General features: G+C 34.5%; 1 protein-coding gene across 1 annotated transcript in view; it reads right to left on the reverse strand.

Annotated features, from left to right (window-relative positions):
• Positions 1-13,581, reverse strand: part of LOC131962658 (striated muscle preferentially expressed protein kinase-like) — a 78,210-nt gene that overhangs the window by 45,477 nt on the left and 19,152 nt on the right. The window contains exons 9-13 of the mRNA XM_059327640.1: positions 12,479-12,627; positions 10,048-10,136; positions 9,691-9,866; positions 8,457-8,643; positions 7,082-7,155 (exon numbers count right to left, since the gene is read on the reverse strand). Coding sequence (XP_059183623.1) covers positions 7,082-7,155; positions 8,457-8,643; positions 9,691-9,866; positions 10,048-10,136; positions 12,479-12,627 — 675 coding nt within the window. The remainder of the gene's footprint in view (positions 1-7,081; positions 7,156-8,456; positions 8,644-9,690; positions 9,867-10,047; positions 10,137-12,478; positions 12,628-13,581) is intronic.

Consider the following 13,581-nt stretch of genomic DNA (forward strand, 5'->3'; position numbering starts at 1 on the left):
TTATTGAAATTACCTAATACCTCAAAACAATAAGAAACCTTTTCCAAATAATGGCTGACTCATCTCAAAATGATAAGAATTTTTTTTTAAAAATAATGAGTTACTCATCTTAAAATTATGAGAAACCTTATTGAAATGACCTAATACCTCAAAACAATAAGAAACCTTTTCCAAATAATGGCGGACTCATCTCAAAATAATGAGAAACTTTTTCAAAATAATGGCTGAGTCATCTCAAATTGATAAATGTTTTTTAAATAATGAGTTACTCATCTTAAAATTATGAGAAACATTACTGAAATTACTTAGTACCTCAAAATAATAAGAAACCTTTTCAAAATAGTGACTAAGTATCTCAAAATAATGAAAAACTTTTCAAAATAATTGCTTACCCAAACTCAAAATGATGACAAATGTTTTTTAAATAATGAGTTACTCATCTTAAAATTATGAGAAACCTTATTGAAATTACCTAATACCTCAAAATAATAAGAAACCTTTTCAAAATAATGGCTGACTCATCTCAAAATAATGAGAAACTTTTTCAAAATAATGGCTGACTCATCTCAAATTGTTTTTTTAAATAAAGAGTTACTCATCTTAAAATTATGAGAAACCTCATTGAAATGACCTAATACCTCAAAATAATAAGAAATCTTTTCAAAATCGTGACTTAGTATCTCAAAATAATGAAAAACTTTTCAAAATAATTGCTTACCCAAACTCAAAATGATGACAAATGTTTTTTTAAATAATGAGTTACTCTTCTTAAAATTTGAGAAACCTTATTGAAATGACCTAATAACTCAAAATAATAAGAAACCTTTTCAAAATAGTGACTTAGTATCTCAAAATAATGAGACACTTTTTCAAAATAATGGCTGACTCATCTCAAAATGATAAGAAATGTTTTTTAAATAATGAGTTACTCATCTTAAAATTATGAGAAACCTCATTGAAATGACTTAGTACCTCAAAATAATAAGAAATCTTTTCAAAATCGTGACTTAGTATCTAAAAAATAACGAGAAACTTTCAAAATAATGGCCTACTCATCTCAAAATAATGAGAAATGTTTTTTTAAATTATGACTTACTAATCTTAAAATTATGAGAAACCTTATTTAAATGACTTAATACTTCAAAATGATAAGAAACCTTTTCAAAATAGTGACTAAGTAACTCAAAATTTTGAAAACCTTTTCAAAATAATTGCTTACCCAAACTCAAAATGATGACAAATGTTTTTTAAATAATGAGTTACTCATCTTAAAATTATGAGAAACCTTATTGAAATGACTTAATACCTCAAAAATAATAAGAAATCTTTTCAAAATCGTGACTTAGTATCTCAAAATAATGAAAAACTTTTCAAAATAATGGCTGACTCATCTCTAAATAATGAGAAATGTTTTTAAAATGATGACTTACTCATCTTAAAATCATGAGAAACCTTATTGAAATGAGTTAATACCTCAAAATAATAAGAAATCTTTTCAAAATAGTGACTTAGTAACTCATAATAATGAAAAACCTTTCAAAACAATGGCTGAGTCATCTCAAAATAATGAGAAATGTTTTTTTAAATAATGACTTACTAATCTTAAAATTATGAGAAACCTTATTGAAATGAGTTAATATATATACAACTTTCTCAAAAAAAATGCCTGATCTTAAAATAATGACATAATATGACTTTATCAAAATGACTTGGTATCTCAAAATATTGAGAAACTTTCAAAATAATGGCTTCGTCATCATTTTAAACAAAGTTTCTAATTATTTTTTAGATACTCATCTTAAAATATTGAGAAACTTTGTCAAAATAATAACTTAGTATCTCAGAATAATCAGAAATTTTCAAAATAATGGCTTACTCATCTGAAAATAATGAGAAGCATCTAAAAAAAATACTAAAAATGAATTCTAAATCCTAAATAATGACTTGGTATCTCAAAAAAAATGGTAAGTATCTCAAAATTATTCCAAAAATATTAAAATAAAAATTATTACACACCATTAAACATTATTACACACCGTTAATGAGGATAAAATATCAAATAAAATCTCTAAAATGTGATAAGTGACATTTCTGAGCACATGAAAATGTCTTTTTACTCAATAAACTAAATCAACAGAGCAAACACTTTTACGATACATGATTTAAGAAGCAACACAGCCTGCAGAGACGAGTAGAGGGGGAGTGAAATATATTTTCGTGCGTTCGGGTCTCTAAATCTAAGAGAATTCATCAGGGTGGGTGGCAGGTGGTTGGTTTATGCATTCACGTGGATTTGCATGATTCAGAGCTGATCCGCACATATTACACACACAGGAGCAGCACTCCTCCTCCTCACTTTAATAGGTGCATTTGCTCATACAGTGTGCAGACGAACGGAGATTGGGAGACAGCAGAGGAAAAAAAAACTGCCCATTTCTCCAATTTGTCAATCCGAAATCTGACTTTAAAGACAATGGGAGATGACACTCTGATTGGTTTGATTTGACATGAATATGAACCATGAAGAGGCTAAAAACAAGCACTTTGCGACAAGATTTTGTGCCACAAAACAAGCAGAAGTGAGTCAGACAGGCTCTAAATGTGTGTGCACCATGCGCTTTAGACCACATTTAGAAATAGCGACCGCTATTTTGAGAAAGTTTCTTATCATAATGAGAGTTAATTTTTTAAACCAACATCATTCCTATATAGCAACTAACAAATATTCATTGATTTGCAGAATTTTAATAATTCAAATGCCAGTTTGGTTACATAATGCCACAAAAAAATGTAATATTTTCTCTATCCGACATTTGACTTTAAAGACAATGGGAGATGACACTCTGATTGGTTTGATTTATGTTACTCCCAAACACACCTATGAATCATTAAGAGGCTAAAAACAAGCACTGCGGCAAGATTATGTGCCACAAAACAAGCAGAAGTGAGTGAGACAGGCTCTAAATGTGTGTGCACCATGCGCTTTAGACCGCATTTAGAAATAGCGACTACTATTTTGAGAAAGTTTCTTATCATAATGAGAGTTAATTTTTTAAACCAACATCATTCCTATATGGCAACTAACAAATATTCATTGATTTGCAGAATTTTAACCATTTAAATGCCAGTTTTGCTACATAATGCCACAAAAAATGTAATATTTTCTCTATCCGACATCTGATTTTAAAGACAATGGGAGATGACACTCTGATTGGTTTCATTTGATATGAATATGAATCATGAAGAGGCTAAAAAACAAGCAGAAGTGAGTTAGACAGGCTCTAAATGTGTGTGCACCATGCGCTTTAGACCGCATTTAGAAATAGCGACCGCTATTTTGAGAAAGTTTCTTATCATAATGAGAGTTAATTTTTTAAACCAATATCAGATCTATATAGCAACTAACAAATATTCATTGATTTGCAGAATTTTAACCATTTAAATGCTAGTTTTGCTACAAAATGCCACAAAAAAATGTAATATTTTCTCTATCCGACATCTGACTTAAAGACAATGGGAGATGACACTCTGATTGGTTTGATTTGATATGAATATGAATCATGAAGAGGCTAAATACAAGCACTTTGCGACAAGATTATGTGCCACAAAACAAGCAGAAGCGAGTTAGACAGGCTCTAAATGTGTGTGCACCATGCGCTTTAGACCGCATTTAGAAATAGCGACGACTATTTTGAGAAAGTTTCTTATCATAATGAGAGTTAATTTTTTAAACCAACATCAGTCCTATATAGCAACTAACAAATATTCATTGATTTGAAGAATTTTAACCATTCAAATGCCAGTTTTGCTACATAATGCCATAAAAATGTAATATTTTCTCTATCCGACATCTGACTTTAAAAACAATGGGAGATGACACTCTGATTGGTTTGATTTGATATGAATATGAATCATGAAGAGGCTAAATACAAGCACTTTGCGACAAGATTATGTGCCACAAAACAAGCAGAAGTGAGTTAGACAGGCTCTAAATGTGTGTGCACCATGCGCTTTAGACCGCATTTAGTCATCATAATCATAAATGAGAAGTACATTTTTTAAACCAACATCAGTCCTATATAGCAACTAACAAATATTCATTGATTTGCAGAATTTATACCATTTAAATGCCAGTTTGGTTACATAATGCCACAAAAAATGAAAGTTTCTTATCATAATGAGAAATGGGATAATATTTTGTCTCAAATCTACTGAAGCTGGAATAGAAAAATGTATAATGATTGGTACAACTTTACAATATATATTTACTAAAAGTTGCTCTGATGTCCTTAGAGGACAAAAATGTCCAACAATTATACATCAATAATATTTTCCAGTTATTTTTAAGTGAGTTATTCTTTAAACCAATATCAGATCTATATAGCAACTAACAAATATTCATTGATTTGCAGAATTTTAACCATTTAAATGCCAGTTTTGCTACATAATGCCACAAAAAATTTAATATTTTCTCTATCCGACATCTGACTTTAAAGACAATGGGAGATGACACTCTGATTGGTTTGATTTGATATGAATATGAATCATGAAGAGGCTAAAAACAAGCACTTTGCGACAAGATTATGTGCCACAAAACAAGCAGAAGTGAGTTAGACAGGCTCTAAATGTGTGTGCACCATGCGCTTTAGACCACATTTAGAAATAGCGACTACTATTTTGAGAAAGTTTCTTATCATAATGAGAGTTAATTTTTTAAACCAACATCAGTCCTATATAGCAACTGACAAATATTCATTGATTTGCAGAATTTTAACCATTCAAATGCCAGTTTGGTTACATAATGCCACAAAAAATGTAATATTTTCTCTATCCCACATCTGACTTTAAAGACAATGGGAGATGATACTCTGATTGGTTTAGTTTATGTTACTCCCAAAACACATCTATGAATCATGAAGAGGCTAAAAACAAGCACTTTGCGACAAGATTATGTGCCACAAAACAAGCAGAAGTGAGTTAGACAGGCTCTATATGTGCGTGCACCATGCGCTTTAGACCGCATTTAGAAATAGCGACTACTATTTTGAGAAAGTTTCTTATCATAATGAGAGTTAATTTTTTAAACCAACATCATTCCTATATGGCAACTAACAAATATTCATTGATTTGCAGAATTTTAACCATTTAAATGCCAGTTTTGCTACATAATGCCACAAAAAAATGTAATATTTTCTCTATCCGACATCTGACTTTAAAGACAATGGAAGATGACACTCTGATTGGTTTGATTTGATATGAATATGAATCATGAAGAGGCTAAAAACAAGCACTTTGCGACAAGATTATGTGCCACAAAACAAGCAGAAGTGAGTTAGACAGGCTCTAAATGTGTGTGCACCATGCGCTTTAGACCGCATTTAGAAATTACAGAGAATAACTACTAGAATAACTACTATTTTGAGAAAGTTTCTTATCATAATGAGAGTTAATTTTTTAAACCAATATCAGATCTATATAGCAACTAACAAATATTCATTGATTTACAGAATTTTAACCATTTAAATGCCAGTTTTGCTACATAATGCCACAAAAAATGTAATATTTTCTCTATCCGACATCTGACTTTAAAGACAATGGGAGATGACACTCTGATTGGTTTGATTTGATATGAATATGAATCATTAAGAGGCTAAAAACAAGCACTTTGCGACAAGATTATGTGCCACAAAACAAGCAGAAGCGAGTTAGACAGGCTCTAAATGTGTGTGCACCATGCGCTTTAGACCACATTTAGAAATAGCGACCGCTATTTTGAGAAAGTTTCTTATCATAATGACAAATGGGATAATATGTTGTCTCAAATCTACTCAAGCTGGGATGCAAATATGTATAATGATTGGTACAACTTTAAATTTTACAATATATATTTACTAAAAGTTGCTCTGATGTCCTTAGAGGACAAAAATATGGAAGAGGATTAGGGCCACAAAAGAAAAAAATATTTGAGTTCTGACTTTATTGTCAGAATTCTGAATTAATTTAAGTTCATTTTTTAAACCAACATCATTCCTATATAGCAACTAACAAATATTCATTGATTTGCAGAATTTTAACCATTTAAATGCCAGTTTGGTTACATAATGCCACAAATTTTTTTATATTTTCTCTATGCGAGGGGGAGATTTTAATTATTATTATTTTTAACTGTAACTGTCTCTGAGACAGTTTATTTGTGCTTGTTTTTGTTTCATACAAATTCATAATCATTCAAGTTCATAAAGTCATTAAGAGGTGATTAAAATGCAATAAATAAGATGCTTAAAAGGTTTATAAATATGTCTTATAGATAAAACGTTTGATTAAAATATATTTCCTTTTGAGGGACTTTTATTGTGAAGTATAAGGTTCTGATTTGAGGGCATTGTGGGTAATGTGAGGTCGAAAAGTTTATTATGGTTCAGTTGCATTATGGGTCAGAGCAGTGAAGGCTGTAGAGAAGAGCATGCAACTCCAGAGTAACAATTCTACATGTGGTCAAAGTGGCGCACACAGTAACTTTCCTTTTATACGTTTCACGTTTATGTAAAACGCTCTTAACGTGCCCTCTTATGGATATTTTGGGATGTATTTGAAGTTAATTTATTCGAGCCATTTCTGTTGTGTCTATGTGCTTCGGACATTACAATGATACTTAACAGTGAGTGGGAGTTGCATGTGTTTTTCAAACTTGCATGTCTTTATTTATTGTAGTTTTCACAATGACTGCTGAAGTACAGAGAGAGAAAATAAAACTTCGAGGCATCTGTATGAATTGTGGCCATTCATTACGTCAATGATTAGCAACAATTTCATGATACAGCAGCAATAATCTGTGTGGAAACCAAGAAAACAGCATGTATTTCCCCCACAGGGCAATTATATCACCATGTCTGATGGGAAACAATAAAAACTAGCCCTGGCTATTTTGAAGCCAGTGCTTTTGATTGAAAGCCTGATATAAGAGAATGCATGATTTGATGCTGTCGTCGCCATGAGATTAAAAAAAAAAAAAAATGGTTTTAATGCAACATTTTGTCCTAAAGTGCCTCCACATTGTATACAGGAACAGTTTGTCGCTCACCTTTGGCAGTGCTCAGCTTGCAGGTGTACGTTCCACTGTCATCCTCATGTACAGAGTTCAGCAGCAGACGACACCTGTGAGATAAAACAAAGCTTTTTAAGTCAACAACAACATATTAATAAATTCCAATATAGTAAATCCTCTGGGGTCTATGATAACGTGGCTTTTTTTAAAGCACCGTGACAAAAAAACGAGGTCACATTGATAATGATCCTCCAACAATTGGGGGTTGGCACAAAGTGATATTTGACCTAAGACCAATGGAATATCTAACACACAGATTTAAATGTAAAATGGATGATTTTTTAAAGATCTGGGTCTTTAAATATGCTGGTAAACGACTCACAACGATTGTATTAAAAGGGATGATAGATGGCAATGAGGGAAACTGGTTAACTGATGTTTTTGGGTTATAAGGAAGGACATTCATTTACTTATTATTATTTTTAATTATCAAAAAAAAATAGCTTTCTCTCAAAATGGAAATTGAGATTTTTGGAAAAATTGTTTTTTTTATTTTTTATTTTTAACGACTCTTCACTTCTTTTTTTCCAGATGTGTATTTGCTACGTCACTGTCAATTGTAATGGGACAGAGCATTTTCATTGTATTGTCTGTGTTACGTAATAAGTAATTGGATGTTTGTTTTCCTGTGGCCACAGTGTGTTGTTTGTTGTTTTTGTCTATGTTGGAAAATGCAATAAAAAATATATATATAAAAAAAACAAAAAAACGAGGTCACATGGAGCGCAGCCATTGACTTCACTTCAAATTACAGACTTGAAACTTTCTCCAGTTTTTTGTTTGACGTTCCGAGGTCATGTAAAACCAAAGATATGATCGTTTTAATTTGATAGTACAAAAATATTTATTCAAGTGTTAAAGTAGGATGGGACGAGGCAGGCGTGGCATTTTGTAAAAATGAAAAAAAGGGCTCTAATCATCTAACACTGTTCCTATAAATAAACATGTTTTTATGGTAATTTTTTATGTATAGCTTTATTATATTTGAATTTTACCTTTATATGTTCATATTTGTAACCTATGTTTTACATTTTTCAGGTCTTAAACAGTTCATTGAGCATATTTGTGGTTCTTTATTGTCATAAATAGTCACATTTTATTTCAGATTTCAAGATTTCTGTGTATTTTTGGACTCAATGTATTAATAAAGTGGGTTAAAGTGACCAAATACCAAACATGAGTATAGTAAATATTATGTGGTATATAAAGGGCAAATAGGCTCAGACCCCGGAGGGTTAATAATGTCAAAACCTGACAGATAATTGCTAAAATGACAGTAAAGCAAGTAGGAATAATGGAGTTGGAATGAAAAAATGAAATAAAAAAGACATTACAAATCACATGAACCTACCTCCTGCCATCAAAATGCATTTTGCAGTTGAGCAGCGCTGGCTGGATCAGCTTCCCGTTTGAGAGCCAGTCCACCTCCACGTCTGCAGGTCCAGTCACGTGACACTCAAACATGGCCGACTCTCCCGCCCTCACCGCCACGCCTCTTACTTCCCTGATGATTTTCAGTGCCGTTTGTGCTGCAGACGCTGATAAAAAACCCCAGAATTTACACGAACATTGAAGATATATTTCAATATAGACAGATGTACCGTATTTTCCGGACTATAAGTCGCTCCGGAGTACAAGTCGCACCAGCCATAAAATGCATAATAAAGAAGGAAAAAACATATATAAGTCGCACTGGAGTATAAGTCGCATTTTTGGGGGAAATTGATTTGATAAAATCCAACACCAAGAACAGACATGTCATCTTGAAAGGCAATTTAAAAATAAAAATAGAATAGAGGCAACAACTGGCTGAATAATTGTACCAAATTACCAAACTATCCGTGTCACTCCAAATAACTAAAATCCAATGAAATCTTCATCCTCTGTGTCACGGTAACACTTTACAATAACCAACTAAGTAGTGTTTATAGATGGTTTATAAACCAATTATTAACCATTTTCAAAGTGCTACACAAATTTAATCTTTAAATGTTTTCAACCAATTTCTTAAAGGTATATGAATCATTTCAAAATCATTAACATACTTAATATGGTGTTTGAAATGTTAAAATGAGTGCAACTAAAGCAACAATTAAATTGTTTTTTATTGGTAAAGTAACTATAAACTTACATTAATAAACCATCTATTTGTCATTTAGAAATGATGTAGTTAGTTAAAAATTAATAAATGATTTATTTACCATTCTAAATGGCCTATATGCGGTTTATAAATGATGATTAAACATTAATAAACTATCTGTTTACCATTTATAAATGATGGTTATTGTAAAGTGTTACCGGTGTCACTTTTAAACAACTCCGCTAACTCCGGAGGTAGAAGATGCGGCGCTTCTTCTTCTTCTACGTCGCTTACGTCAGACTCATCCTCATACTCGGCCTAGAGCGCCCTCTGGCGGTTTAGTGTGAAAATAACATGTGAAATGATATACCGGTAATAATGTGTTAATAATTTCACACATAAGTCGCTCCAGAGTATAAGTCGCACCCCCGGCCAAACTATGAAAAAAACTGCGACTTATAGTCCGGAAAATATGGTAGACAGATTTAAATCCTTCATTCCTCACCTTTGACCTCTACTTTGCACTCGGCTTGCTTGGATCCGAACTCGTTGATGATCTTGCAAACGTAGAGTCCCGAGTCTGACCTCTGAGCCGAGCCGATCCGCATTTCACTTCCGCCTTCGTCTGTCTCTCGCACCACGAAGCGCCCCGCTGTCTTCACCGTGACTTTGTCCTTCAACCTGGGTCAAGATAAAGTGGCTGTCACACTCGTTTATGCTCGGGTGTTTAACAGAAGACCGCATATGTGTGTGTGTGTGTGTGTGTGTGTGTGTGTGATGAACAGTAAGTGGTTGAGATAATAGCTCCATGTGTCTGCAAAGATGTCTGACTGCGATAAAGCTTTCAAGAAAGACGTCTTACCAGTAAACCATGGGTTTGGGCTGCCCGACGACCTTCGCTGCCATGACGACATCTTCCCCTTGAGTCACCGCCTGGTCACATGGTGTCACCTGATAAAGATCACAACATGTAGAAAGGTATAGTCAGGAACGAAATAATGGGGACACGCCGGACAAAAGCACCACATTTTTTCCACATGCTCTCTATCACCATAGGTTTCAATTTTTGGTAGGAGCCAATTCATCAAGATTGCAGATCAGACGATGAGGATGATGTTGTTGATGTTGAGGTTGGGGACTTATGTGGTTGACGCTTCACCTGGAATTGCCTTCTGTTGCACTATTGTTTTGTTTGTTTATCTTTAGATATATATATAATGAGGCTGTGATCTGTTGTATGTATGTGTGTTGGAATGTATTGTTTTTTATGTATTTTATACACCTAGACTGCAAACAAATTGCCCAAGTTGGGACAAATAAACTATACTTGACTTGACTTGACTTGACTTGACTTGAGATGGCAGCCATATAAAGTCTATGAGAACCAATATGTCTTCCAAGCCATTCAGAAGGTCAATCTTGGTGTCAAAATCTACATTTTCTGGCTCAAGGAATCATTTAAAGCTATTGAGAATATCACTAGATCATTATTTAATAAGAATGGTAGGTAACTCGCTTCAAATGCTGCAGCAGGAAATCCTGAGTTGTAAATGTTGGGAATTTATGTTCACGGGAGAGTGCGGATTAGCTGCCATGTACACTGCTAAAAAAAAATCAAGGGAACGCTTTCTTCTCATGTCAGATCTTGTATATACATTTTTTCCCAACAGAAAATGTAGATTTTGACACCCAGATTGACCTTCTAAATGGCTTGAAAGATATACTGGTTCTCATAGACTTTATATGGCTGCTATCTCCAATCCGCAATCTTGATGAAGTGGCTCCTACCAAAAATTGAAACCGATGAAACTGATAGAGAGCATGTGGAAAAATTTGGTGCTTTTTTCCAGCGTGTCCCCATTCTTCTTAAATCTGGTCCTAAGACAATAAACTGAGATTTGAGGACGTCATCTTGTGGTTTGGGAAACACTGATTGATATTTTTCAACATTTTATTAACCAAACAACTATTCGATTAATCGTTTAAATAATCGACAGATTAATCGATAATGGAAATAATCGTTAGTTGCAGTCCTAGTTTCATGTATTAAATATTCTTGAAAAAAAACAAAAAAAAAACGGGTTCATATTGGCGCATTTTGGCCAACATACATGCCTATATATATATATATATGCGTGCAATACAACAAAAAATTTTTAGAAACACTGTCTATTCTTTTCAACCTGTTTTCTTATATAACCAAATTGTCAGATGTGATCAGGTTCATTCTTATGAGACAAGGTCAGCTAATGGTGGTCAGATGATGTTACCATGTCCAAAATCAAATGCCTTAAAGAGAACAGTTATTTATCGTGCTATCAGTTATTGGAATAATTGCCCACTGAATATACGTGAACTGAATAGTAAAGTATCTTTTAATTATTACTTGAGAATGCACTATTTAAATTTGTGAGTAGTGAATTAACATATTTACTGTATGAAAGTGAGAATTAATGTAATAAATATGAATGTAATAACTTATTCGGAATGATTTCTGATGACGTGTATAATAATGTCTACAATGTTTAATTGTTAAGTGATTTTTGTTTTGTCTTGTGGACCCCAGGAAGACTAGCTCCTCCCACTTTTGGTGACAGCTAATGGGATCTTTTTAAACAATAAACAATAAACAATATACCAATAGATAACAAATTGCCTTTCAATGGGCTCCAATTTCTATGGTGCCAATCTGCCCAATTTTGACAAAATGTGCATCCATAACAACATTAACTAAAAATCCGTGGAATAGCCACGGAATCGCTCAAATTTCCGTGAAACTGACACGGATTTCGCTACAATGCAAGTTAATGACAGTCATATTTTTCTGCCGAGATCTTCACCACAAAGTGATTATGTACATTCACTGAGTGAATATTTAGAAAATAAAACATATATTTCTCGCTAGAAATGTGATCAAAATCCATTTTTATGCAGAAACTAAGTCAAAATATTGATTTTTTCACTAAAAATGAGAGAACTGTCCGCCATGTTTTTTGTTCTGACCGCCGGGACCTTGAAAGTCACGTGACTTGGAACAAACCAATAGGAACAAATATCCATGGAATAGCCACGGGATATGACTGTCATTAACTTGCATTGTAGCGAAATCCGTGTCAGTTTCACGGAAATTTGAGCGATTCCGTGGCTATTCCACGGATTTTGAGTTAAGCGAAATCCGTGGCTATTTCACGGATTTCTGTGAGACCAGGTTGATCCATAATGTTGACTGACAGCCAGTCCTAAAGGTCGGATTTGAAAATCAAACCTCGACTTTGCTTCTGCTCCGGTCCTACCTCAAAGGAGGGCGGCTCCTTGAAGCTGACTCTTTTCCTGGGAGCCGGCGAGCCCCCGACCTCCATCGCCTCCTCTTGGGGCCCCAGATGCTCCTCGCTACTGACTTCCTCTACCCCGGCTAGCCCCCCACATCGCACGTGGGTCGGCTCTGGAAGAAAAAGGAGCGGGATGCCGACATGTAATTCACCTTTACTTCACGAAGCAGTTTGAGTGATTAAGTGCAAATCTCTGAAATATGGCGAACATGGCAGCAGGGTGGCTCGTTAAACCTTTTCGATGGGAACAATCTGTCGGGGCTCTGCTGTTTACAGTCTTTACTTGCTTTTCTGGAGATGCCTATCTTTGCCAAGACGAGCAGTTGGCAACACGGAGCGCTGAGTTAAAACACGAGTGGGCCACGTACACACCCACGGAGCACCCAGACCTCTCTGAAGTGACCGTAACTGAGCAGATAATGAATTAATCCCTTAATCCCTGACCCAATCATTCGAGTATTCCCATGGAGTCCCGGAGCAGACGCTGTGTCTCGACTCCTGGCAGCTTCGGAATTAATTCACCGCTGGATAGAGACAAATAAAAACCCTGCCACCCTACCGTACCTCTCTTTAGACTTCTCCTTTTGTCTGGAAAAGTCAGACATCTGGCACACGCAGATAACACTGTGACAATTACATCCAACCATGAACACTCATGTCCTCACTTTTGAGGAGGAAACAACAGCAGAGTGGAAAGATAAAAGTGCAGCTATTAAATTAAGTCACGAAGTCAGGCAATAAAGCAGCATTTCCTCAGGCGTTATTTGGCCTCTTTAGGAAGCGACGCCAACGAATTGTCATGAATAAATGGAAAAATAACAAAATAACCTACCTAGAGTCACATCTCTGAGCGCGTCTGTGCACCAGGGGATCAGTCCCGGGAGTATTTACACAAACCTGCCAACTCTTACACAACTGCTGCACAGTCAGAGCCAGCTAACCTTTCTTCCACAGTCCCATCCTCTACTCTCTCCTCTGCTTCCTGTCACTCCCAAAAACTTTAAAATGCAATATTGGAGGGTGATGATATTGTCAAATGCATGATGTTTTATGCAGGAATGACAAGA

The sequence above is a fragment of the Centropristis striata genome, chromosome 24 (assembly GCF_030273125.1).
Source record: "Centropristis striata isolate RG_2023a ecotype Rhode Island chromosome 24, C.striata_1.0, whole genome shotgun sequence".
Taxonomy (NCBI): Eukaryota; Metazoa; Chordata; class Actinopteri; order Perciformes; family Serranidae; genus Centropristis; species Centropristis striata.